The following is a 27,841-nucleotide window of genomic DNA, read 5'->3' as shown; positions in this document are numbered from 1 at the left end:
GAATTAGATTTTATACAGTTTTAACCATCATGGCACAAAGATGTAATATGACAAAGATGTGCATGACAAGTGTGCAGTTTTACACTTTAATTGATATAATTTAAATAATTAAAAACAGCATTTACTATATACAATAGCATATTCTTACAAAGATCACAAAACTTGCCCTTTACTAAGCTAAAAAGTGAAGAGATGCATATTACGATATAAATATAAAGCATTAAAATTAAAAAAAAAATAACCTTTTTTTATTTTTTTACTTTTAAGTATTACAAAGACATGTTACTGGTACACGTTTTGCATTCACTCCATTTTAAGACAAGACTATGCTTATCTTTCCCATTTGGAAATTGCTAGTGTAAAGTCTGGCTTAAATTCTCAGCTGTTTGCCAAAGACCTTTATTTGGTACTTTATTCCATAAATTTACCATTTAAACTGAAAATGTAGTGTTGCACAAATTAGAGCAAACGAGTAAACTCTTCAATTTTATTGTAAAAATGAAATATTGCCCAGCAATGAAAGAGAAAAAGACCAGTCATGACTGTGAAGTGATGTGGGTTACACATAGTTCTGTCTGCTTGCTTTAACTAAGAGTTGACAGAAGAAGCTAGAAGTCACATGACAAAAAAAACATTTAACACAGAGGAGTTATTAGAGAGAAACAAAGATCTGTTGGAAAAGTAAGCAGGATTTATTCAGCAGCCAATCACAATGAGAATCAGACAGAAGTTACCTGGTCAATTCAGAAAGGGATATATTTTTGTTTTCAACCATCTTCATATTCACTGAATGTTTACTGCTATACATGATTTGGATAAGAGACAAAGAAAAATAAAGCCTAATAAATTAACACAATGTTACAAATAAATTCTGAAAATGCTTTTGTTGTATACATTACAAACTTAAGAACTTACGTTGCACAAAATACATATTGCAATGTGCTTAAAAGCAAGTAGATATAAAGAAATAATAACAAAACTCACTTAGTTTTTATACAAACTTCCTTTGATACCCAGTTTGTAGTCCAATGAAGTCCAGTTTAAGATGTTTTAGGTTTAAGACACTTATTTTCAGCAACAATGACAGGGTTTTACCAAGTGAATACATTAGCTTGCTTAAGTTAAAGTTATCAACCTACAAAAGGGCAAACATTGATAACATCTGAGACAAGGACATCCAAATCAAAGGCAAATAGTATTATTCACATGAGTCACTCTTTTCACAATAACTAAATTTAACAGATTCCTTGTGAATGCTTGTAGAAACCCCACAGATTATAGTGTACTATAAAAGTTTACAATAAATTGTGAATAAGAGAACCCTTCCCCACTTGGTCTCTGTTGTTGTTCTGATGTGAATTATTTTCAGAGGGAATTAACATAATCTTTTCATTCGCCAATATGCTCAAGAACAGGAACACATGGTGCACTGAATTTAACACACATAGAAATGAAACAGAATGAATATAGCTGTACTTTACCTGCTTAAAGTTTGATGCTAAGGTACCAATGGTGGATAGCCACCAAAAAAGTTTAGAAAATGTATTCCTAAATTCGACCTTCAAATCTAAGATTGTAACCAGCAAAGGTATAAGAGCATTTGGTGCTCATAAAATATCTCAATGCAAACAGACAACTAAGGTTGTCACAAACAATGCAATTGGCATAATTTTTTCTCTCTTTATACAACTTTATACCATATGTTGAATGCACCCTTTCATTCAACAGAACATCTAGATACATACCAAAATAATTATTTAAAAGTAAATCGCCCGACATACATATGACTGATTTTGCTTTCTGGCTACCACATTCCGTATTGAACTATTTATTCACAAAGCATTTACCCTAGTGCATTTTGTAAACGTTTTGTAAATGCTATAGAACAAAAACAACAAAAGTGCATGTATTATATAACAAATAACTAATGTTTTGTTAAAAAAAAAAAAATGGTGCAAATTAGCAATTTTTTTTTTTTTTACCCATACCATATATACATCTTGAACCTGCAGTATGTTTCCTCAATCCCTATGAAAATTGCAAATAAGCCAGTTTATGACAGAAATAGCATCAATGGATTATGCTGCCCATTCTTCATTTTTTATAATTCAAATAGAATAATTATAGTTTTTTTTCTCTGGAGGTGCAAACTGTGCGGTTGTTAAGAGACTCAATAACTGGTTTTAATCCTTAAGAATGGCATACACAATTCAATAAAAAAAGTGTGAATTCTTGAAGAGAAAATGCGTTTGTTTTTTTTTTTGCCCTCAAAGTTCACAGAATTTATAAAACGTGTTCCTTTTGTTTTCCTTGTGTTTTATACTATAACTGCAAATACTCGGCATCTTCATAAAGTCAGGATGACTGCTGCGGCATTCAAACTAAATTTAACAAAGCCCTCCACCTGAATGCAGGCACACAAATATTAGGCACTTGTTCCACCAAGACCTGAATGGTGGAGACCTGTATTGGCATGCTTGGCACCAATAGGTTATAGGTTCCCTCTTTTTTTCTTTCATGTAGTTGGCTGGTCTTGCTGTTTCATCTTCTTCTTCTTTCCCCGACAGGACTTGCAGATGCAGCAGATAATGCAAGGCGATGCCAAGAGTAAGAGTGGTGAGGTCACCAGTGCAAGTATACCCACACCAACCAGGATACCCACAACCTGGCCACAAAGAAAACACAACTGTTTAGCACCTTACACATTTTAGATACTTCCATGCAATGTCAATTTCAATAGCTCCACTAGACCAAGGTTTCCATGGAAGCAGATATATATATATATTTGAACACAATAAATACAGGAGCTAGACAAGACGCCCAGTTGACCCACAGTGGAGTTAAGTTCACAAGTTGAGATGTACCTTTTAAACTCATGGTTAAATTCAAGTCTGAAATGTTCCACCTTTGCTGTGTAAGTCTTATCACTAATATATTTCGATTACTTAGATGTTTGCAATGTAAGTTGGCTTTAGTAAGTTGCAAACCTGATTTAGTAAATTGTTGAATATGCCTTAGTAGTACTAGGACCCAGTTTTGAAGCTGACTTCCTTACCTGAGTCCGATTCCACATCACAGAAGCCCGAGAGTGTCCCAGTTTATTTCTGCATGGCCCTTTATCATAATGTCTCAGGAATATGTCATTCTAAATGAGAAGGAGAAGTGTGATTAATAGATACCAAAGTTGCAAAAAGGCTGCAATAAATACTGTATTTTCCATTTAAAATGTATATTAAATGTGCAGCTAAATCCCACCAAAACATGTACTGCTCAAAGCATGGTGTATTTTGAAAGTGAGTTTGCACAGAATTATTTGTACAGTAAACATCACTGCATACATACATTTGCAGGATCATTACACTTAATTAACATCTTCAAAAGAAAACACAAGAAAATAAGTACTGGACTTAAAGAGTAGCAGGTTACATGAAAACACATTAAAAGGGGTACTTTATGTCACCATACTTTATACCTTTTTCACACACAAAAAGCTTTTAAGCTTGGGTGATAAAACTATGCTATCCAACCAAACTGTTCACGAGAAGACCCTCTTATACCATACAGACAACTTATAGAAGAGCTTTGATTGGCACTTTAATTGTACAAAATGGAACACATGAGAATAAGCCTGACAACGGATGGTTCATTTCTTCGTTTTTGATAAGGTTCTTCAAGCTTTGAACTTCATTCTGTGCTGCATCTTGTTAAGTAAAAAGGAATTCCCGCTGCTGCAATCAGATTGTAAAACAACCCAACTAGGAAAGATCCTACATAGATTTTATGTTTGCTCTTTTACTAATCAGAATACTTACGACCCACGTTGAATTTATTTTGTTACTGTAAAGGCAGTAACAATATGTTGCCTTTAGCAAATGGTGCACAAAATACATGGATATGGCTAATTTAAATGAACAAATTAAATGCTTCACTCTTAGTTTTTAAAGAGCTTCTATCTGTGGGTTAATGAAAGCTCTATTCAGAATCAGGAATGTTTGCAATGTAAAAAAAAAAAAAAAAAAAAAAGCTCTGCATTTTAAAATGTGTAAAACAGAGGCTTACATTTAGATTTTGAAGACAGTACCAGCAGAATGTGTGTTTGCAGTTCTTGCACATCATTTGAGCGCAGCCTTCGTTTCGTTCAATATAGATACTGCACATAGGGCACTGCTTGATTGGAGCTTCTGTGTCATTGCTGATAGGAACACTGGGTAGGAAAAAGATAAAGTGACATCAAATAGCTGAGGAAGCATTACAAAGGCTGCAAGGCATCATGTCAGAACTAATTTTGTTCAAATGGCTAAAAGGTTAAGTGAAAAAAGCTGGTCACTGCTGTAAAATTATTTTAATAGTAAATCAGTGCTGCATTTTATTCACAAGTGGACCTTAAATTTCTGTATACAGGGGTAAGGTGTCCTAATTATAAGGACAAATTGGTCCTGGCTCCCACCATTCCAGCCATTAGAGAATAGAGGAACATGGGACTGTGACTGATTGGCCAGTAAAGATCCCGAAGACCATTTTCCTGACGGCAATTCTGACCAATATCCCTGCTGAACTGCAAAATATAAAACTAACTATGAAATGGAGGAAACCTTACCCTGCTACAGTTAGGTTGCTTGTGGTTTATAATGCATAGTGCACTATACCTTGGATTGGCCACAAAAAAAAAAAAAAAAAAAAAAAAAAAAATCTTATTACAAATTTACTTTTAAATATTTCCTTATTACAAGGAAACAAAGTCTTGAAATAAAAAAAAACTTTTCTTAAACAAGTTAATTGATTCTACCTTTTACTAGGGAACCCACTTACCCGTTATCAAAAGCAGCTGGTAGATTGAGAGATTGGCTTTCTGAACAAGAATGTCCCAGGTGCCAGTCTGCCTTACAGACAGAACAAAACACAGTTTGGCAAGTGGGACACTTGACTTGCACTAGATGTCCAACATTATTTGAATCAATGTCGCACACAGCCTGGCATTCTGCAACAGGACACCAGGTTTTATATGGATTCAGATGCACTTCTAGAAAAAAATAAAATGAATAAAGATACTGAATTAGCCTGGAGAAGCGTTTCCTGTGAAGTAGCTGCTGTTTATTGGCAACACTGATCCTTTTCTCCTAAGTTGGCTGGATGCTTAGACCCACCAGGGCTATTTCAGCACTGCCTATATACTTAAAAAGAAGCAGTGCCCTATTAATACAGAACCACCTGATCGCTACAAAAATAGACCACAGAGGACTAAGATACAGCTATTTTTGTGACTCCTTGGACAGGGGTCTACAGAATGAGAATTAAATAACAATGAATTGGATTTGAACATTCTTGTTATACAGTACATACAGTAGATATTTTACAATGATTGTATTGTGATGGACAGATTTTCCCTGTTCAATATGGAATACAATACAATACACATTCACAAAAAGTAAAATCTAAAAACAAACCCAATCTGCATGCTGTAAGCAACAAATGTTACTCAAAGCTCTCGAGTTACAAGTAACTCCGCCAAGCAATGACGGGGGGGGGGGGGGGGGAGCATTACAGCTATGGCCACAGATTTCGCATCAAACACTAAAGAATGAAATATTTTTTATGCAAATCTACATTAGACATCTGTTTTCTCACTGGTGAAACCTGTTACCATGCAGAAACTATTCGATTGTATCTATATTGTTCAATAGCATAGTTACAAAATCAACACACATACAAATAATTTTATAAAAAACAAAGTGTATGGGTTTAGGCACATAATCCAATAACCTGTAGATATTGTATAATGGGGTATGCCATATTCATTTCCAATGAAAACTGAGACTGTACTGGACTAAATAAGTGACCAATATTATGTTTAAAACACAATGCTCTCTATTAGTTTTGCCATTCCTGTGGAGTTATCAAACACTCCTTAGTATCAAGAGTTTGCCTTTCTATTTACTATATAACAGCTCTTTCAGAAGAAGTCAGCTGGTTGTTCAAACTGTTAATCGGTTTTCTTGTTGGTTTTACTTCATTAAGACCCTTTGCTCCCTTTGGTATCTTCAAATAGATATTTACATGCAAAAGATTTTAATGAGCTACCCATCCATCAAGTACTGAGGGAAAGAAGTTGCTGACTGTTATCCTCAAATAAAAAGGGGCCTGAATTAAAATGTATGGCAGACCCATGTTTTTGATTTAATCCAGACATGGGTAAATTTTTTTTTTTGCTAATTTCAGAGCTGACTCTTTTCAATTATTTTTTCTTAAAAAATGTTTCCATACCTCTCTCAAATTTTAATCGCTGATACAACTGAACCTGATCTGAAGGGATGAATTCAGCAATCTGAAACAAAAGGAACAAGAGATTTTTTGAGAACTAGTATTTGAGAACAACAAACAAAAAATGAATCAGATTCTTGTGTCCGACTCCCTTTACTGCTGCATAAATACTGGTATTCCCACAATTCAAAAAGAGACAACAAACTGATCAAGTCTATGAGAAAGGAATGTACATACTGTAGATAAATGTCTTCAGTATAGGGGCTTGGATAAACACCTTTTCATATTTCTGAATACAGAGATTACAAAATGCAGTCAAGTGCTATCAACTTGTGTTTATGAAACTGTGAACAATATGAATGGGGGGGGGGGTGGTTACTACAGATGTAAAGCTCTTATCAGCTACATCACCTAACCTCCACACAGAAGCCATTCTAGCAACATTTCAGTAATTGTTTGTAATCACTAGGGAACCTGTTGATACTTTTTTCTCCATAGTAGTGCCTCAGATCTGCTAAAACATGTCCTGCTCTTTTTTTTTCATGACTCATATGCTAATGACCTCCACTTGTGGTGTAGTTGCGATACAGGCAAGTGACACAGCCACCACTTTGTAAAATAGAAACTCCAAAATGTGAAGATTGTGAGTGCCCTCCTTTTTAGTTACTATAAACACAAGTGAAAAAAAACAAAAAACAACAACAAACAGAAACAGCTTATTTTATTCCTGTCGGGACTTTAGTACCCCATTGTTCTACTGAAACCCGGTTTAAAATATTTGGATAGCACAAAAAAAAAAAAAACTCAACCTCAGAATCGATGAAAGTCCCATTCTTCAAACAGGCCATGTCAGGGCATGAGATGGGTGCGCCACATCCTTCTCTGACCGCAAGCTGTATATACTGCTTTAGGCACTGCAAACGAAAAACAGCAATAATGGCACTTTAAACAAAATTAACCAATACAAAGGATTTGCATTTCTAAGTATTCAAATCTAAAGAATCTAAAAGCAGATTGTTTAAAACCTTTTTATAGTCAAAACCACTTGATATCACTCCTGTAAATGTTACTCTACTCCTATACCCAGAATATAGGCCAGTCAAGAGAGACACAGTCCTGATAATAGCACTATTATTATCACACTCTGGTTATATCAGTCACATTTATCAGCCATAACATGTTTCACTTTGGGAAATAAAAGCACAAGACTAGAAAGTGTATATGTAGTTAAATTAGACGATATTGAAATGTTCAGACATATTCAGTATCTAGCACACACAATTCTGTATCTAGCACATAGTCATTATCTAGCACACACAATTCTGTAGGTATGGTTACAGTTTCCTTCTGGTTTTATTATTACACTATGTTGTACATGTATAGTTTATTTGACTGTACTGATTGGTTTTCTTTTTAATGAGCACCAGTGGAATCAATAGAATACCTATTACAATATATATTTCCACACACATTATACACCGTTTACAGCAATAACACATCCTCCATAGCAGGCATTATCATTAGCACACTCTGTTGGATCCATTAAACTATTTGCACCACCTTAGAACACTTTACTATGACCTCGTCAGTGTCATGACCCAATGTCTGGGGATTTCAGTTTTACTGCTTGTTTATCAATGCAATGCCTTGGAGGCTGTATACAACATGTTCAAACATCTTACTGAATGGCTTGCTGTTCAAAACAACAACCACGACAGTGGAAAGGTTAACAAGTCTGTAATTAAAAGGTTTACCGGTTTTTAATTGCAACAAAAACTTTATTACAAGACATTCTTTGCTCTCTGTATGTCTATATGGTTAACCCAGTGTGGTCCATTGCTAAACTGCAATGCCCTCTAACCAGGGTTATGTTGTTCACGTACAGGTTCGTATAAAACATTTTGATATATCTGTGCAGTTACTATACAATAGTACCTACTGGTACATACAAAATAAACTGATATTAATTATTATTTCTGAGGACGGTTGAATGATATCTTTAGATAAATTGCACCAGCCTTTATTTATGTTTTTATTTTTTAACAAGCCATACTCTGCACCTGGCTTGAATGAAATTGTGCTTCTACATGTTTATAAAAAAATACTAAATTGCTTTGAGTTTCTAATAAATGCAATCTCATATGAACCTCTACAGAACCCAGCATTGCTAGATGATGAACAAAGAGTATGTGTCATGACTCTTATAAGTAGACATTTCTATTCTCTGTCGCATCTTGTAAAGACTTACTCAAGATTTGTACCATTGTAAAACATTTTCAGTGCATCATGTATTACATTTAATATAATAAACATCTTGAACCTCCATTTGTACAGAAAACACAGATCACTTATCATATTCCATTATAGGACAGATAGGGTACAGTAGACAGGAAATAAATAAAATCTGAAGCATGACGCACTTTAGAGTATTTTGAGAAGGATGGACATTATGTACTGGCACTTGCTAATTTAATGTAGAAATTCGACCTTGCATCACTGCTAATGTGTTTGATTATGAATTAAGAAAGACAGACACTAAGGAGTTAAAGCATAATGAGTTAAAGCATATGCCCTAGTCTACAGAAATACATTAGGATGGAATTTAACAGACAAAAGCCAAAAGACCTTATCCTCTCCCCCAAAAGGAGCCAAATCAACATCAATATGCTAATTAAGCGATCTTGTTTTATCAATTCAGTTAAATCTGATAAGCAATAACCAAATAATGTACAGATACATGTACGTACAGTGTTCCATACTGGATCAGCATCTAAAATATGTAAAACATTTTACTTGGCTGTAATGGTCTAATTTGTTATGCAAATGAATCCCATTCTATCTCACTGTGCAAGTCTGTTTTAGTCACAATGGACAAGACAGCAGATCAGACTCCCCCAACCCCCCCCCCCCCAATACTAGGGTAGACATTCCCCAAATTTAGGAAACAAGTCTTCTACAAAATAACTATATATTAAAATGTTAACGTTCCTTCTCATGCGCTATATGCACAAATACTATACTCAATAGAAATCACCTAAAATATAACAAGATAAAATAATGTACTAATACAATTGCCTCTCAAACTGTGTTACATATTAACAAATATGAAACAATGGCAGCAGTCCCCTTATTTATTAAATGTGTTTTTCTCTAAAACTGTTTACTTAAACATGTGATTGAGCAATTGGTGCTCCAAGCTGTGTTACAGCCCAAGACGCCAAACAGAATATACTTATTGTTCAATGCACCTACTGTAAATGTGTAATTGCTGAGGAACAATATACAATAGATAATATATATGGAACAATTCAGTAGCTGCACTTGGTTTCCGAGGAAATATAAACACTTGGACAGTATTGGTAATCACAATATACAAATGCAAGTAGAACTGTTCCCATGGTTACCAGGAACTGCTACTGAATTCTTCCATTATGCAACATTTTGAAATAAGTGTAAAATACTGTCCTTTGCCATTAAATCATCTGCATTTTTTTCTGCAAATAAGAAATAACTTATTTTCTAAATGTGTATAAGGTAATTGCACTTTAGCTGTAAAAAAATAATAATAAAAGAAGAGGGTTTAGGGTACGGTGGGGCTGGTTTTGTGATGTTGCTGCATTTAAAATGAATGGCTGTCCATATTCTGTTTGACAAAAATCCTTGAGCTTATAAAGCATCATTAACAATGAATAATAGAATGCACTTCCATGTTTCAAAAAGGTAAATGAATTGCACTACATATGGCATGCTTTGACTGATTTATTGAAGGAAATTGACTGGCATTGTGTAATAAACCAAAACTGCTAGAATAAATGTTCATGCAGTGCTGAAATAAAAGTAATAAAGCAGGCGGCCTTAGTCAGTGATTACAGAGACAGAGAAACAAATTACATTTGATGCCTGGACTGCATATTGCACTTTATTAAAGGTTAACTTAGTGAACCCATTCTTCAAAATGCTCAATGAGTCAACAATAGAACTGATAAGAAACGAAGCTAAGCAGACCATTGTTTCAGCTGTGCCTTGATCAGAGTACCGATTAGTTTCTGTAATTACAGATTTTACCTTAACCATTACGACAATGAAGCCCCATATTAGATTAATGCTGTATTGATGTTTAATTACTATATATATATATAGCATCATGTGTTTATTACATATTGAAATAAAAGCTCCCCCTTACAGCAACAACTGCTTGTTTTGTTGGCTAGATGCTCATAATGGCTGCAAAAGGAATGTGCTGAATATGTCACAAGCATATCATATTTAGTAGAGTGGTTCTCTGTTAACAGAATACCTTTTATGAACTATGCAGGAGTACAGTATTTGTATGATTTAATAATAAATATAACATGTTGATTATACTGTATAGCAGGGACATGTGTAACTTAAGAGACAGTAGAGATTGTTCTCAAAACAGTGCTGGTAGGGCTTTAATAAACAGCTCTAAACTTAAATTGCTGATTGAATTTTGCACAGCATGAACTCATATAAGGAAAAAAAAACAGTTATCACACATAGCCAAACTACAGCAATTAGAATCATTCAGAAAACATGCAACTGAATATAGGAGTTAAGTTTCCATTTATAAACATAGCAGTAAACAATGTTCTTGCTGGCTAAAGGCTAGGCACGATCTTTAAATTCCAGCTTGTGGGCATAAGCTGAATAAAGGCAGTCACTCACAGGAACAGTCAGCAACTGAGTTCTCTCCCATCTCCAGTGAATGTATGTGCACGGTGCACTCTGAACTGCTGTGTAAACACATAGAACAGCAACAAACACTGACGCAGTTCTGGGAACTTCCTCATAAGAAATTGCATGCAATCTCAGAAGAATACAGTAAATCTCTACCTTTAAATTGGTATTATCTAATCAAATTCAAGCCACTGCTTATCCATTTAAAGTAATCAGCCTTTTTTAAAGCTGCAGTATCCCTTTCAATCATATACTAAAATACTATTTATTGGAATACCAAACTCATATTTAGCTGTAGGTGCAGTCATCTTAATCAGAAAACAGACCATGGGGTCCATTTTAATGACTAAACAAATCTTCATGCCCTTGCAAACCAAGTTCTCCCTTTTTTGTAGAGCAAGTTCTAGCAAGTTCTAAGCTTTGAGTGGCATTTGGAATCACTCACATTGCTTCACTCTGTCCCTTCTAATAATGACTTAAGTAATAGCAGTGTTTACATTCATCAACTTTTAGATCAACTGAATAGACCCCTACGGTGTTGTGGTCTTCAAAAGACAACTTCCAAGAAGACACCTTAGACAACCCTGTGACCTTTTCACAGAACCCTCCTTCAAAACAATTTGTTGTGAGAGCTTACCGAGGTACAGAAGACACAGTTACATGCTTGGAGGGTGCTCATCCTGTCAGCAGGCCACTCACACAGGCACAGTTTACAACTGACCAGAGGATCTAGTGCCAGCTCCCCGGACACTGACAGGCTTGTCATCGTCATTGTGTGCTGTCGGCAGCTCCTTCCAGTCGAACCCATCAGCGCATTAAAATGTCACCAGTGTCTCCAGCAGCCTTCTGCAGGAAACAAAGCACAGGCAAGCAGCCAGTAAGAACTTCTCTTCAAAAAAAAAATGCAAAAATAAAAAATACACAGATGCTCTCAATCATGTATCAGTGCCTCAAAACAAACACACTTAACACACTTCTGTGAGTACAAGACACAGGGAACAGGATACAAATGTGTTTTTCTAAGATGAAAGGAAAAAAAAGATATACATAATCATTCACTTACAATATTAAAGGACATATGTTTATGCCCTCACCTAATTTTAACACAAAGCACACAATAATGTGTTTAAAGCCACTACTTCTGTACAACGTGAGCCTCTGGATAGCAAGTATAAAATTATGTGTGGTACTGCAAGTCATTATTATCAAACAATGTACATTTTCATGTTACAGTTTACTTTGTAGCAAACAGGATCTTTTTTCATGCCTCCAGTAACATCTTTTCTGTCTGTAATCAATTTCCTTCTGGTAGACTGACTTTCATATAACATGTGACCCGAGCTATGTCTGGCATCACATCCTAGACAGAACACCAAGTAATATGACTACGACTATGACCACCATGGCTATTCTGGTCCACACTAATTATTAGGCAATGCCAATGTTATTACAACATCCAAGGCAGTAAATGCAATGATCCACATAAATAAGCCTACCTTTCTATTAGAGAAAAGGTATACATTAATTTAAAATGTAATTTGAAGATACTCTTCTTCGTCTAACATTAAAAATGGTAATATCAATATGAATGTTTTTCAGTGAACACAATGAAAATATTATCAAACTACAAAAGTATTATGAAAAACAAAAACATATTGTGCTTGTTTAAATGTGTGCCAACAGGAAATTACATTCAAACACAGGGAAGGACTAGACTGTACTAAATAAAATAATCATTATTTTCAATTTTTTTTACCAAAGTAATTTGCTTATAATGGTAAATAGTGTAGACAGGAACTGTGCAAGCTTTCTCAGAAATGTACTTTTGAACTTTTGGATATAGAAACATGCAAACCATTAAGCTTTAAGGTTTTTAAAAACTAATTGGGGCTGTAGCAGGGTGACTGCCCTGCACATGGGGAAATGGTGTGTAATTGATATGTGAAAATGTGCGTGCCTTTTTGGAGTTGTTATGTTTGATTAAATTATTGTTTACAGAGGGGAACTCAACTGAGACTTGCTGCCTGTTAGGTTTGGTTGAGAGAAAGGGCAGCGGGTGATTGGCTGTGCTGGTCCTTGACCAGCAGGTGGGCGGGTCTCGACTGAGCGGCTGTCAACATAAAAACATCCGGTGGGGATCGTTCTGGGTGACTGCACAACCATGCTACACAGAGGCGCGCTGCGTACACTCAGGAGAGCGTCCGCTCTGCAGGAACTACAGCTACGCAACCCTTAAACTGCAACATGGTGCTTGTGAAGGCAGTGCCCAGCCAAGGCCGTATTAAGCAAGAGTCGTCGTAAGAATACTGGCTCATAAGTAGGTTATTTTTGAGTATATGGATCCCAATAATGTATAGCAAGGGTTACGTAGTCTAGAAAAGTTCCTGGAGCGGGACTCCTCATTTAGTAAGGTTAGCGCTCACCCTGTGGGGCACCTTTTATTTGTAGTTGTTGTACTGTGTTTTATTTTGCCTTTTGTACAGTCTTCTATATGTGTCCTGTGTACGTTACCATCGCTGGTAGCGTCACATGACCAGATTGTTTGTTTTGCGTTAATAAATCCTGCTTGCCTGAGCGGAGTTTCAACTCCAACTCTCATGTCTCTCTGTCTTGCATATCAGCAGTTACCCACACACGTGGCACGAGTACCCTGTCACATATGGTGTCGGAAGTGGATTCCTCTGCATGACGACTGCCTGCCGAGCACCAGCGAAGGAGGACCTGCCGTTATTGAAAGATCGTGTCGGAAGGAGGCAGGGCCATTCTCTGGAGAGGAGCCCCGTGAAGTGACACTGCGTTTAGGGGGTAAGCTGGGGGTTGAATGGACGCACCCTCATAGAAGCCCAGGGGTCATAATTGTTGTTAGTTGATTATTGTAGTTAATGATAGTAATGGTAATTGTAGTAAAAAATGCTAATGATGATAAATGATAATAGTAATTTAATGATAATAATTACGAAGATTTTGAAATTAACAATAATGTGGTGATAACGTTGGAGCCAGTTGGCTGTCTGGTGCTTGGTTGAGGATGGCTGTGCTCCAGTGTTCCCTCCTACCCACCCATATGTGTGTTAGAATTGTATGTATAAAAAAAAAAAGTAAAAAAAAAAAAAAAAAAAGGGGGAGGGGGAGTAGATAATCTTTGGGGGGGGGGGGCTGCTTGTTCCTGTTAGGTTTGGTTCAAAGAAGGAAAGCAAGGTCAATGGCAAGGTCCGTCAAAATCTAGTGCTTAGGGGATACTGATCCCAAGTAATGTATAGCGAGGGCTGCACAGTGTAGAAAGTTCCTGGAGCAGGACACCTCGTTTAGTAAGGCTAGCGCTCACCCTGTGTGGCACCTTTTATTTGTAGTTGTTGTACTGTGTTTTATTTTGCCTTTTGTACAGGTCTTCTGTATGTGCCCTCTGTGCGTTAACATCGCGGTTAGCGTCACATGACCCATTTGTTTACTTTCTGTTTTGTGTTAATAAATCCTACGTGCCTGAGTGGCGTTTCAACTCCAATTCCCATGTATCAATGTCTTGCATATCAGCGGTTACCCACACATGACACGAGTCACAGTCACAGGGGCATAAGGTGGTTCTTATAAAATGCTATTACAGATAGACTTTGCTTTGTTTGCTTACATTATTGTTTTGCTAAAAAGAGTTACACTACATAAAATATAGCACTCAAACCTTTACAGGTAAAACTACCTTAGTAACCAAACCTTTAAGCCACTAATGACATAGACTGCATAGATTGTAGGAAACATTCACCAAGGAATAACACTCTGGATTTGTGAAAGAAACCAGGCAAATCGGGCAACTCTCCCTCACTATATAGCCAATTTGATGCAACAGTCCAGATTCAACAAGTGCCCTCTATTAACATCTCTGCACCAAGTAAACGTTTATGTGCATTCATTTTTAAAGTAATACAAAGTCTCCTACAAAATAGTTGTTTCACAGAAATAAAAAATAAACTGGGTAATATGGCACGGGTATTACAGTAGAAACAGTGGGAATACAGGGCAGGAAACACAAATGCACAGATCGTTATAATACGTTACAGAAAGAAAAGGACTACTATTATCGACTTTATAAGAGTAAATGGAGTGGCAATGTGGTTGATGCGGTGACATTACTACAACAGTGAATATGTTGTCCTTAGTGGAAAGTATACAGACTGGCATGAATGTTGAATAAAGTTCTTGTTTCAGACCCTTAAAAAGAAAAATGGCTCCTAAATACAATAGTGGGGGACTGCGCAAGTGTACTCGTTTAACCAGATCAACATTTTTGTTCTTATCACTGCAAATATCTGTAGTGGAAATGTCGACACAGCTACTGGATCTTATTTAAATGGATATAACACTGAATTCACCTAAAGCAAAAGTGTAGGTCAAAAATGGTCTGGTAGCTTTTACACTGACCAATAAAGTGTCTGTGTGCTAGTTTGCAGACGGGCTTCAGAGTGAGGCGTGGGGGGCTACTTCAAGGTTCTGAAACATTCCATACTATACATAGGCAATAATGATATATATTAATTCCCATGAAGGGGTTCTGCTGACAGGAGGCTTTGTACCATTTTGATACATGCTTGCTTGTCCACAGGAAAGAGGAAGTCCTTTGCAAGGAAACAGGAACTCTTTTGTTGGCTCCAAGCCAGTTGAGTTGTTGCAAAATATATCATGAATTTTCTTTCAATATGATTAAGTGATTTTTTTATAACCTTGAGATAATTGGTCTGCAAAGTTACTGTTGATATAAAAGCAGTGGTTGGCAAATGGCTGGCCTGCGGAAGCTTCCTTGGCAGAGCTGAGCGAGAGCAGAACTTCATTTTAATATTACCATAAGGGGGCTGTCATGGAGGATTCCCTGCATGACCTTCATAGATTTCTTGTGAGTAAGCAGAAAATTAAATGTTTTGCAATATCGATTCCGAAGTATTTGCGGATTGTGATGATACATTTATCCCTCGCTATGGTACTGGAATCCTCATATGATAGATAGGGACACATTTTTATTTTAAATACTTCATTGAGTTATGACAAATTAAGTTATAAAAATGGCACTTTCATTCTGTGATCCGCTTTAGAACATCAGGTGTGATAGATGTGACAGCGATACGTAGGCAGTCCTCCAAAGATTCTTCTCTCAGCCTGTTTCATGCACTTGTTTTATTGCATTCATTGTGGAATCAGCAGCTTTGCATGTGGAAGTAGATCCACGCATGGAGGACACCAACAGAGCCAGTTTCTTCATGGTCACATTTCTCTGGACATATATAGGGGGACCAGAATGATTCCAGATTTGCTTTAATGCATTCAGCTGATATAATACAGAAATAGTGCCGAGAAAGTTTGTGAACCCCAATGATAATTATGGAAATTCCATAGTTTTACAATGATAGCCTTCTTGAATCAAAACCATCAAAACAGTCTTTTCTTCAATATCCGGGTATTATAGGGTTCACAGGGTTTATATTAACCAATTCCATTTCTTTTGAAACAAAATGATGTATGAATTAGACAAACAATGTGTAATTAAGATTCAGGGTACTTGAAAAAGTAAGTGAACCCCTGGTTTTATCATTTCAATTAAGGGGATAATTAGAATCAGGTGTTTAAATAATTACGTAAATCTTCAGGGGTGAGTTTGGGAGGCCCAACCCTATATAAAGATCAGAAACTTTGAGTTTAGTCTTCACCATACAGGTGTGTGGAAACACGTCATGCCACGATCAAAAGAAATCTCTGAAGACCTCAGAAAAACAGTTATTGATGCTCATCAGTCTAGAAAGGGTTACAAAACCATTTTTAAAGATTTGAGGCTCTACCAATCCACTGTCAGACAGAGTCTACAAGTGGAGAAAGTTCAAAACCACAGTCACTCTACCCAGGAGTTGTCGTCCTACCAAAATCTCTCCAAGAACAAACTGGAAAATCATTAAGGAAGTCACAAAGAACCCCAGAGAACATCTAATGATCTGCAGGTCACTCTCGTCTTGGCTAATGTGAGTGTTCAAGACTCAACTATCAGAAAAAGACTGAACAATAATCATGTTCATGGAAGGATAGTCAGGAGGAAACCACTGCTCTCTAAAAAGAACATTGCTGCCCGTCTGAAGTTCGCCAAAGAGAACATAGATGATCCACAAGACTTCTGGAACAATGTTCTCTGGACAGACTAGTCAAAGGTAGAACTTTTTGGCCTCAATGAGAAATGTTATGTTTGGCGAAAACCAAACCCTGCGTTCGAACAGAAGAACCTCATCCCAACCGTCATGCACGGTGGTGGGAGTGTGATGGTTTGGGGCTGCTTTGCTGCCTCAGGACCTGGACAGCTTGCCATCATTGACACAACTATGAATTCTGCATTGTATCAGAAGATTCTAGAGGAGAATGTCAGGCCATCCGTCCTTGTGCTGAAGCTGAACCGAAAGGGGCAAGAAAATGATCCTAAATATACAAGCAGTTCTACAAAAGAATGGCTACAGAAGAAGAAATTTCACGTTCTAGAATGGCCTAGTCAAAGCCTGGACTGAAACCCCATCGAAATGTTGTGGCAGGACCTGAAGCGAGCTGTCCATGCAAGGAAGTCAAATGTCACCGAGTTGAAGCAGTTCTGTAAGGAGGAATGGGTCAAGATTCCTCAAAACCGATGTGAGAGACTGACCAACAGTTACAGGAAACGCTTTGTTGAAGTCATTGCTGTTCAAGGGGGTCCCACCAGTTACTGAATCTAAAGGTTCACATACTTTTTCACACATTGATATTGAATGTTGAATCATCTGTGGATACATAAATGTTGAAAAAGTTCTTGTTTTTGTGTCAATTGTTTAATCAGGTTGTCTTTATCTATTATTAGGACTTAGATTAAGATCTAATGACATTTTAGGTTTGAAATATGTGAAAATCCTAAGGGTTCACAAACTTTATCGGGACCGTATATACTCAGCATGCTTCAACCCACCCAAGACAAGGTGCTGGACTTCTGCTAAAACTCGTACATGACGTGTTGCTGTTCTTGCTGACAGAGATATTTGCTTCACAGTGGTCAGAATGCTAGCTTTTAGTTTGCTGTCTGAAATCGCCCCTTAGAGAGCTGCCACCATACATTCTTTGAAGGTTTCTGCATCAGTAAATGGTTTTTTCATGTCAAGATCCATGGTTGAGACTAGCGTGTCAGTTTTCTTTCGCAGACCATATGATTGTAGGGGAAATGATTCATTGAACTTTTTGTGTATGGACTCAAAGTGACGTTTCAAGTTGTACTCCTTAATAACATGATACTCTCACTGCACAACAGCACATAGGTTTAGCTTTAGCAAATGATGGTATGATACACAGATGTTTGTCCTTTTAATCGTCCTTAAAGCTGAGGTTTTCTTTATCGACTTTCCATTTAAGGGTTGAGAGAGACATTATGTCACACGCAATTAGCTAATAAAAAGCAAGCACATGACAATAATCACGATCACTGTATGCTGAGCAAACTTTTGAGTTTCAATGGTTATATATTTTTTAAGTTTATATTGAAATAACATCAAAGTTCAAATAAAACATGAACTCGCACTGCATTATTTTGTTAAAATACCAAATCGCACAATATGTCGCACCACCTGACAAATGTGGGGGGCACCGGCTGAATAAGTGATTGTTCGTGCGACATAAATAAATAAAAAGGGATATTGCAATTGTCCCACTCTGCGCTCTGGTTGTTAATATATATCTTGTGTTAAGATGCTTGGGCACTTGATATTGGGTTAATCTAGGATATTGGCAGCTGGTTATTGGCTGGGTATTGACTAATGTTAGTTTGTAACAGAACAGCAATTGGGAAATACTTTGCAATTCTCAGTACTGCAGAAGATTACTCAATCTGTTGAAATGCAATGGCATTATAAGCTATGAAGATTTCTACTGAATAAAAACTACTCTATTCAAATCAAGAAAAAAAGGTTTTGGTTTATTTTTTCAACACAACTACATCTACAAAAGGTAGATATGTAATCTATATCTACGATAAAACCAATAATTAGGCTGAGTGCAGATTTTGGAAAATATAAAAACTATATAGCTGAATCAACAAAAAGTATAAGAATTTATAAATGACTATTATATAAAATAGGATTTTTTACAACGTTTTAGTCAGAAAATATGTACTGTAATTGTTTCACATGGACCCGTATGGACCTAATTGGATCCTGTAGCTAGCTACACACAACTTATAGTAATGTATAAAATATACTGCTACATTACATGACGTTTGGAAACCTGTCATACCTGTCATGAACTTCCATTTGCTGTTGTTGATTAGATACCACACTAAAGCTCTGCCTTTAAAACAATGGGCCATTTCACCTCAGCAGTGTTTGGAATAAAAACCCTTTCCCTCAGTAGCCGTTGTTCTACTGCATAAGGTACAAAACTAGTACTGTTGTACTCTCACAAGGCTCTTCCACATATCCCCAGATTTTAAACTTAGTATACCCCTAGGGCTGTGGAATCTCTCATGGTATCACAAATTCTGACATTTCTAGAAAGGATTTCACTTACACAACATTGTTGGTACATACCACATTCAAATACAAGGCTTCTATTTAGTGTCTTTTGTTTCTAGCTGTATAAAAGGTATGAACAAATCTGTACAGCGAGTACTCGGCACATGTTACCAAAAAACATGTGTAAACATAGATGACCACTTCGCCTGAGCACCATTGCAAGAACAGAGCAGTTACCCCACTTCACTTCCATGGACAAAAAACAGGGAAAGGAATTTGACATATATTATCCTATACAAAAGTTTACCACACTAAATTTGCACATTTCGTAGTTTTTTTTTCTCATGCATTTACAATATTTAACTGTGGTTTGCCAAGTTTGTTTTTTTTTGTATTCCATGTATGTATTGCATGTATTCCTTATTAGCATATTTAGCTCTAACCCAATCATGCAGATTCAGTCTTCCATTTCCAATAACCTGTATAAATGAAGGAAACCTTGTTACAGATATGTATTTTAATTACAGTACACCCTCGTTACACATTCTTCATTATAACGAACAAATATAATGAACCTGGCTGTTGGACCTCTAATAAAAAAATAATATTGTAACATGGTCGTGGCCCACAGTGACTTGTTAATTGTTAGTTAACAATTGGCAGATTGTCTTTGATCATGTATTAGTGTAATAAATATTGAGTTTGGCACTGAATCGACTGAAGGCTCATTCTTAAAGTGTTAAGGATTTTTGTTACAATATACACACACTGTCAACATCCCAGTCTGTACGCATGGGATGCCACCTCGCAGTGAAGTCCACTTTTATCTTAATAAGAAGCACGCTTCTCTGAAACGAAAATCATTTTATGTTACAACAAATCTGAAACTATATTGATCATTTATAAAAAGGAGTAATGCAGGTTGTCGTGAATATAGGTTGTTAAAAAGCACTCTTGTTTTTGGTTTGTTCAGCAACCATGCAGCAAGTAGAATTGATTAAAGAAAAAAAAAACTACGAAAAAAACTTGAGGATCTGATTAACATTTCTTTCATATCAAGTTAGTTTGGAATAAAAGCTTAGTTTAGAATGCTTGCATGTTACATTAAAATTGTGCACTTTGAAAGGATTCATGTCAGATTGTTTTTGAACAGGTGCATGCAATTCTACTTTTTATTCACAATCTCATCTCATTAACTTACTACAACAGTTTGTCGTTCATTTTGATAGTCCTTTTGCTATAACATACACCTCAATAAAATGAACAAAAGGCTTGGACCCCCAACAGGTTTGTTATAGCGAAGGTGTACTGTATATAATAATTACATTTTCATATACACTGTTTTACAGTGTTATGAACTCAACATGATTAAAAAGGACGGCTGCTCAAAACTGGAGACCACTTACAGTATGTTAGTGTGTGTGTGTGTGTGTGTGTGTATATATATATATATATATATATATATATATATAGATATATGATCGCCAAAAAAACCGTTAAAGAATGAAATTAAAATGGCAATTTCTTTCTATATAAAACACTGAAAATATTTCCAGTATGTATGTGTGCTAGCTACATGTTCATACTCTTTTTATACATTTTCGTGTTTGGCAGCTTGTATCTATGAAAGCCTGTTAGGCTTGTTCAACTGACTTGAACATTTGTACATGAATTCCAAAAATCCACCCATTAATTAATAACTGGTTGTGTCAGTTCTGTTGTTTTGTCTGTTTTGTTACTTATCAGTCATGCCTGCCAGCTCTGTAGTTAACTGTTTGAAGGGGTGAAGAAAAAAAAGTAAATTCAAAAAATCCCTTTTCTTAAATTCAGAGATAATGTTTTGGTTACATTGAAAAATACAGCTGCATGCAGTGTTGTTTGAACTAAATTTATTATCATTTAATTAAAAAAAAAAAAAAAAAAAAAATCCAGTAAAATATGCAACATTAGAAAACAGGAATGAAAAACCATGCCCCTTGCCAAGTCTGTTTTTTAGCTGCCCAATAGGTGACTCCTACCATGACTACACCTTGCTGACTCCTGCTTTCTGTTCTCTCCCTGTGTTGTAGTCCAAACTTATTTCAGTGGCTTAGCAATCTATAGCCTTGCATTTGAATACTTGTATGTGCCTATGGATATGCCTACCAAACATAGCAAAAAACTAAAATACAAGCAAATGAGGGTCATTTTTGCCAATGCTGAGAAGTACTATATGTTAGTAACATCTATCCATACAAAATCAGCGCAATGACAAAATATATCACAAAGAATAGCAGGGGAAAGATTATTAGTTGCAGCAGACACAAACCAAGGCTCCAGAAGATAGTCTTAAATGCATGTGTGTCCCATAGTTTCCCCCACTCCTGTGTGGAACTTAGACGGAAACCCAGAAATTGACTGGGTCTGAGGTAAGAGATGACTGAAAGTGAGTTAGGAAAAAGCTCTCATTATACCTCACCAGGCCCCTATGAATCTTTAGTTTTCTCCAGGATGTTTCCATGGTAACAACTGTACTTTGATTTTAGTCATTTTGTTTTGAAAGCACAGATTTCATTTTTCAAGATCGTGTAGATTGTGTGTACATTTGTACACACTGTGAGACACCAGCTTCTTCAACTAACATTATTGCCAAATCTTTGATATCCAAAAAAAAAAAAAAGATTAAATGTAGTTTAAATATAGAAATGAAATGCTATATGAAAATCAGTCGCATGTCACCAACATTGCGAAAACAGAAAAAATGGTGTCCCTGAACAATTTTTGGTTTTCGTGTTATTTTGATAATTTGAAGTCTAAACTATAACTTGGTAAGAGCTATTTCATGTTTTTTAAACACATACACATTTCAGTCGAGTGCTGTTCGTGTGAGAACTCTTAATTATGCCTAATTTAAAGTGAAGCAGGCGTTCATTCAAAGCCACGTTCTACATCCCCTGAAAGCTGTAAGTCTGCTCTTTCAACACAACGCCATCAGCAGATCAGATTTCACATTACCCGCCGACCAGATGACATTTAATAGCTTGTTGGGAAGGCAACTTGAAGCTTGTTGCTACCATGTGACCGAACGGCAGCCTCCAATTGGTTAAGCACACCCTTCTGACGTTCTCACTTTCATCTTTCCAACAGACTCTGTGAGGCTTAAAGTTGAAAAACATTGAGAAATTCTATTCACAGTAGTTTTTATACATTCTATTTCGATATGGGATTTTTTGTATTATAATTATTTATAGTGATTAGGCTATGTTAAATGAGAATATTCTTGCAATCGCGGTCACTAGTTTTTATACTTTTAATGAATTGTTATTATACCATTAGCTAGCTACGTAGCTATACCTATTTTTATTTCTTAGCTGACGCCCTTACCTAGGGCGACTTACATAGTTGTTGTTTAATGTGAAGTATTCATTTATAGTTCAAATAACCACGTTACTTCACATTAAATGAAAAACACAATTGCTTTGTCAATAAGACCCATGTGAGATACTTAATGAGCAAGCCATACTACACAAACAGCTGCCCTGACAAAATCCCATAGAATCCAATGGAATTCTATTCTCTACTTTTTTTTTTTTTAAAGGCCTGTAGGTTGCAAGGTAATAAAATAAAAATACCTTTTAATACCTTTTAAAAATAAAAATAATAATCATACAGTGTGCTCCATCATTTTGCCAGCAAAACATAATTTTGTATTGTGAATTGTTGCCAGACAGTGATCATGGATGTAAGTATTGTACAGATTGTTTACTACCATCTCCTTAGTTATTTTATTAGGGCTGTCAAGCGATTAAAGATTAATCTCACAATTAGAAAAATTAATCTCAGTTAAACTTGGTTTTAATCGCATATTTAATTGATATAATAACCACATCCACCTCGTTTGTTTTATTACTGATGCTATTATTTTTTATTATTATTTTAAAGTACTTCTTATTACCTATAAGGCCTTACATGGTCTTGGACCTTATCTTCAAGATCTGCTGACCACTGGTCATTCCCTGAGATCGGAAAATGCTAATCTTCTGACAGTCCCTAAAACTTTGGACTCGGTCGGAGCCAGGGCATTTAGTTATAATGCAAATGTAGATGGTTCTGGAGATCCTGCCTGCGGTTCAGGAGATGTTGCTGCTGAAGGATGTGTTTTTTCTGCAATAGCATCGTCTCAAACACAGCAAGTGGTGTTATCGCAGGATCCCTACCAAGTATATCCTTCATTACATCAAAATACTCCCACACTTTTGTTCCTCTACCACTTCTATTATTGTTATCCAATACAGTTTTGTAAGTTCTTTTTAAATATCTTGTCGCATGCATCTGGAGTTACGAAACTGTATCCAACCGCCTGAATGTTGCAAGACACATTTCTGCTTCTGGACAGGTTTGTGAAACTGCTACTTATTAAAATGGACCTGTTCAATTAATAGCAGTGTCACAGCACGTGTCCAGCAGTGCTGTTCACTCTATAAAAAATAAAAAACTATTACAACCAGTAAATACATTTTATATTAATCTATACCAACAAAAAAAAAAAAAATCTACTCTATCAAAAAAAGTGGCATATCTAAATATCTAACTAACACGGCCATCTTTTATGTCAAACTATTGCTCTAAAGGGTTAACATGGTTATTTCAAATATGCAAACGGGTGGATCAATTGAGAAGAGTTTATATTACAAAGGGTTACACAAGCTATAAAATGGCATACAGTCCTGACAATTACTATAACAGAAAAGCAAGGTTGGCCTTACTCACATAACAACATCTCATACTTTTGTTTGCACTCCTATCCATTCCTTCCTTTTCCTGTCTCTTGATTCCCAGCATGCACCTTTCCATACTCCGCTGAGTCATTTGTAACTTTTGAGTCATTTTTGCATTGAGGGTCCAGGTTTCACATCCTTAAGTTAGCACTGGCAGCATGCATTTGTCAAAGACTTTCCTCTTGAGGCATAAGGGTAGTTTCCCTTCAGAACCATGCTTAATCTTCCAAATGCAGCCCAGCCCATTTTTGCTCTTCTGTTTATTTTGCACATTTGGTTCTCCGTTGCCGAAACTGCCCTAAGTATACGTAGTTATTGACTTCTTCAAGCTTGATCCCATTGACTTAAATTGCCTGTGTAGTGGTATATTTATTGAACATAACTTGAGTCCTCAGGTTCATTTTTAAACCCACATTAATGCTAGCCTCATGTAGCACAGGAGGAGAAATGCTATCCACACCACAGCTGACACTGCCGGAGAGGCAAGTAGAGGACAATCCACCCCAAACAAAGTGACCCTGGGTTTTAATATGCAAGGTTTTACATTTTGCACTTCTCTGAAGGTTTTCCAGCCTGTCCACAACAAGAGCCATAGCAGCCACCCTGAGGTCAATGACAGGTCTCTGAAGGTGTGTGGTTTCATACAGCTCTTAATTACTCACTTCTACAATGGTTTGCACCTTGTCAAAGGTATAACGTTTTTGGTGGGTCAGCAATTGTTCCAGTGCAAGGCAAAATCCTTACATCTTATTATAATGTTTGCGCCCGCTGAGTATTCCAGATCCCTGCCCAATTCCATGCGCTTATCTTCATGTAAGTTAAATACAGCCTTAATTAGGCTTCCCTTTTAACTCAAAATCCAAATATGGTCAGTGGAATACTGTGAAATATTTGGGTTTTCTTCTTTTAAGACATTCAATCTGAACACTCAACAACCAATACATTTGTATAATAAGTGGAATCCCACAATTTGTTAAAGTAATTAAGCTTTAGAGACACAGAAGTATCTCTAACTGAATGAACAATCCATTTGGGTTTTGCATGCACCAAGAGTGGGTGTTTGAGGCATTTACAATGCTTTCAGTTTTTTAACTGCACATGAAACCATTACTCAACATTAAATTTGAAGAACCGGTACTTGCAAGTGCAGGGTCTAATAATACTGAAACAAATCAGAGGGAACAACAGCATTGCATGCAATAAGGTTCACCCCAGGGCAAGATTACAGCAATAGCCTATTCCCACACTGAATACATGGCACAAATCTGTATATTAACCATCATATCTTGAACATTTCCCTCAACTCACAGTTGACTACCGCAAAACCAGTTCCCATCAGTCCCAGTTTCATTTTGATTTTACTTTTAGTATTTCTAAATCCAGTTTAAATTCCAGCTGAACTTTGCGCAAAAAAATAAGGCAATTGTAAAGGAAAATCCTTCTTACTACAACTTGGTAGTGTATTCTAGCTTTTTGCTAGGATGCCCCTTTTGCTGATGAGATGAAACAGCTGCTAGCTTTGCATTGCCAGTGATGTATGTATCATTACAAACTGTTGGTAAGCAGCCAGGTGTGTAATTGGTAGGCAAGGTCATTAACAGTGTCTTGTATCCCTTTTACCCTATAAGGTAAACCTCCCAGATCATCGCATATGAAAGTGCTGCAATGTACAATCTTGGTTTTTCAAAAATATAGGCTAAGCACTATATCTGACAGCTTTGGCTACATGGTAAATTAGATGATTTTGCCTCCAAAAAGGATAAATACATTCTTACCTGTTGCCTGTTTCATGACGCAGCACTGTTGTTTGTTTTGATAACCACCATTTGCTGTGGCAGTCTGATGCAGTGAAGTAAACAATCCACCACTTCTTTAATAGCTAAACATGCACACTATGTTCCCGTTCAGTGAATTCGCCATGTGTCGAGATTCTTTTGGTCTTTTTTTTTTTATAGTTTACAATTGCAGAAAATTGCAAATACCATAGAGCCGAACCATGGCATTGTGCAATAACACTCTATTCCATACAGATTATTATACCGCCAAATCCTAATTAAGAATTAAAGGAAAAAGAAACATGCGTGCACTGGCAGGTGGTAAAGGTTTTCTCATTTGGTTACAGCGAAATAGTGACAGTTCATGTAGCTGTATGGGAAGTCATAGCATTGAAAAAATAAAAAGACAAAAAATATAGGTAAACCCTTGTTCTGTGTTCACCAGCTTCATAAGGGACACATTTTCTCTCATTAAAAATGTAACAATAAAGCACCCAAATATACATATTGGGATTCTATTAAATATTCTGTCATGTATCTAAAATGTCCTTTTTTATACAATATCAAATTCAGTTCCTGTTTTGCTCTTTCCTGTTGATAAGATTTAGTTTAACAGATTCTGTTCATAAACTGCATGCTATAGTTTTTGGAACATAACACGGCCTTCTCACCATATACATTTAAAAGCACTACACTGAAAAAACAGGTATGGGTATTACCTTAAATGAAAACCAGTGTTCCACTTGCTTTTTCCTCTTTGTCACAGCTGTTAAGCTTTCTCTGTGGCTTCCTTTAGACTGAAGCAGTGTGATTCAGTCATTGCTGATATATAAACTGAGTCAGCTGTGACGCCAGTACAGTAGTATTGCTAGCTAGTAAGGCTTGGTGCAAGTTCCTGTCTCCACCCCTTTGGCACCCAATTGGATAAATAATCCCTCCCTGCTGTTAAAAGCATGCTGTCATATTATCAAGGGCGTGTCACAGCTTGTCAAATGAAACACATAGGCTGGTTAGAGATTTAAACAGGAAGCATAGACATAACACTTCCTACTTCTTACAGGTGATTTAACTGTTTGTTGGCAGGTTAAAATTAGGGGCCTTATTTTTGTTGCTATTTTTAGGTACAGGTATTTAACCGGTTAAACTAGTCATCAACTCAATTGTCCATAAAAACAAAAAGTACAGGTATGTTAACATACATACACATTAACATACATATCCCCCACCAGTTTATTTTATTTTATATATTTATTTTTTGTTTATTTTGTTATTGCTGTGTTTATTATTATTATTATTATTATTATTATTATTATTATTATTATTATTCCACCAAAAGTTTGTCGCAGAGTCATGAAAACATATACATAAGTAGATGCCTATCTGTGGACAACCAGACTGGTGTCCCTGAGTAGAAAAAGTTCACAGTTTGGCCACTAGGTTACATCTTGTGAAAATATTGGACAAACTGAACAAAAATGACTTTAGGTGGAGATCTGACAATGTCAGCATATAGAGCAGGAATGGGCTATAAAAAGAAAACGTTGAAACAAAATCAATTTGATGGTTGGTTTGCTCATCGTGTTGGATTTGTGCAAAATATTCAAAGATCTTCTTGTCTGAAACAGCAATGTTGATCGGCACCAAAACTGTCATGTTTGCTCAAGACAAAGTCCTTTCTAAGTTTTGTAAAATCCGTGCTTTTTTGTTAAAAAACATGGATGCAGTGAGCAATATAAAGATTTCACGAGTGCTATATTTACAGATATTAAAGTAAAAATCCATACTGCAATTAACTAGACACATGAAACTGAGTATGGTAGTAGAGGGTAATGTGACGTACTGTCGATTTCAAAATGGCGTGTTTTGG

At 36.3% G+C, this 27,841-nt stretch overlaps 1 protein-coding gene and 1 long non-coding RNA gene across 2 annotated transcripts in view; one reads left to right on the top strand and one right to left on the bottom strand.

Annotated features, from left to right (window-relative positions):
* Positions 1–72: 72 nt before the first annotated feature.
* On the bottom strand, positions 73–26,824 carry LOC121314804 (E3 ubiquitin-protein ligase RNF144B-like). The gene is made up of 8 exons (XM_041248494.1): positions 26,694–26,824; positions 11,594–11,802; positions 7,068–7,172; positions 6,262–6,322; positions 4,810–5,020; positions 4,060–4,204; positions 3,056–3,145; positions 73–2,665 (listed from the first exon to the last, which is right to left on the bottom strand). The coding sequence occupies exons 2-8, from the start codon at positions 11,762–11,764 to the stop codon at positions 2,516–2,518; spliced, it is 933 nt and encodes a 310-aa protein (XP_041104428.1). The 5' UTR covers positions 11,765–11,802; positions 26,694–26,824; the 3' UTR covers positions 73–2,515.
* The window catches only part of LOC121314805, a 100,050-nt gene continuing 84,875 nt past the window's right edge, over positions 12,667–27,841 (top strand). Inside the window, exons 1-2 of the long non-coding RNA XR_005950157.1 lie at positions 12,667–13,273; positions 13,578–13,761. This is a non-coding gene — a long non-coding RNA (uncharacterized LOC121314805). The remainder of the gene's footprint in view (positions 13,274–13,577; positions 13,762–27,841) is intronic.

This window comes from Polyodon spathula, chromosome 4 (genome assembly GCF_017654505.1).
Source record: "Polyodon spathula isolate WHYD16114869_AA chromosome 4, ASM1765450v1, whole genome shotgun sequence".
Classification (NCBI taxonomy): domain Eukaryota; kingdom Metazoa; phylum Chordata; class Actinopteri; order Acipenseriformes; family Polyodontidae; genus Polyodon; species Polyodon spathula.
This window is presented reverse-complemented; position numbering and strand designations above follow the sequence as displayed.

Bases quoted from the DNA above. Each gene is read 5' to 3' on its own strand.
- LOC121314804 (XM_041248494.1), bottom strand. From the start codon at position 11,764: ATGGGTTCGACTGGAAGGAGCTGCCGACAGCACACAATGACGATGACA. The intron at 4,205-4,809 runs GTAAGTGGGTTC...TTTCCTACCCAG, and splicing joins CCAGCTGCTTTTGATAACGG to TGTTCCTATCAGCAATGACA. The intron at 2,666-3,055 runs GTAAGGAAGTCA...CTTTGTGGCCAG, and splicing joins TGATGTGGAATCGGACTCAG to GTTGTGGGTATCCTGGTTGG.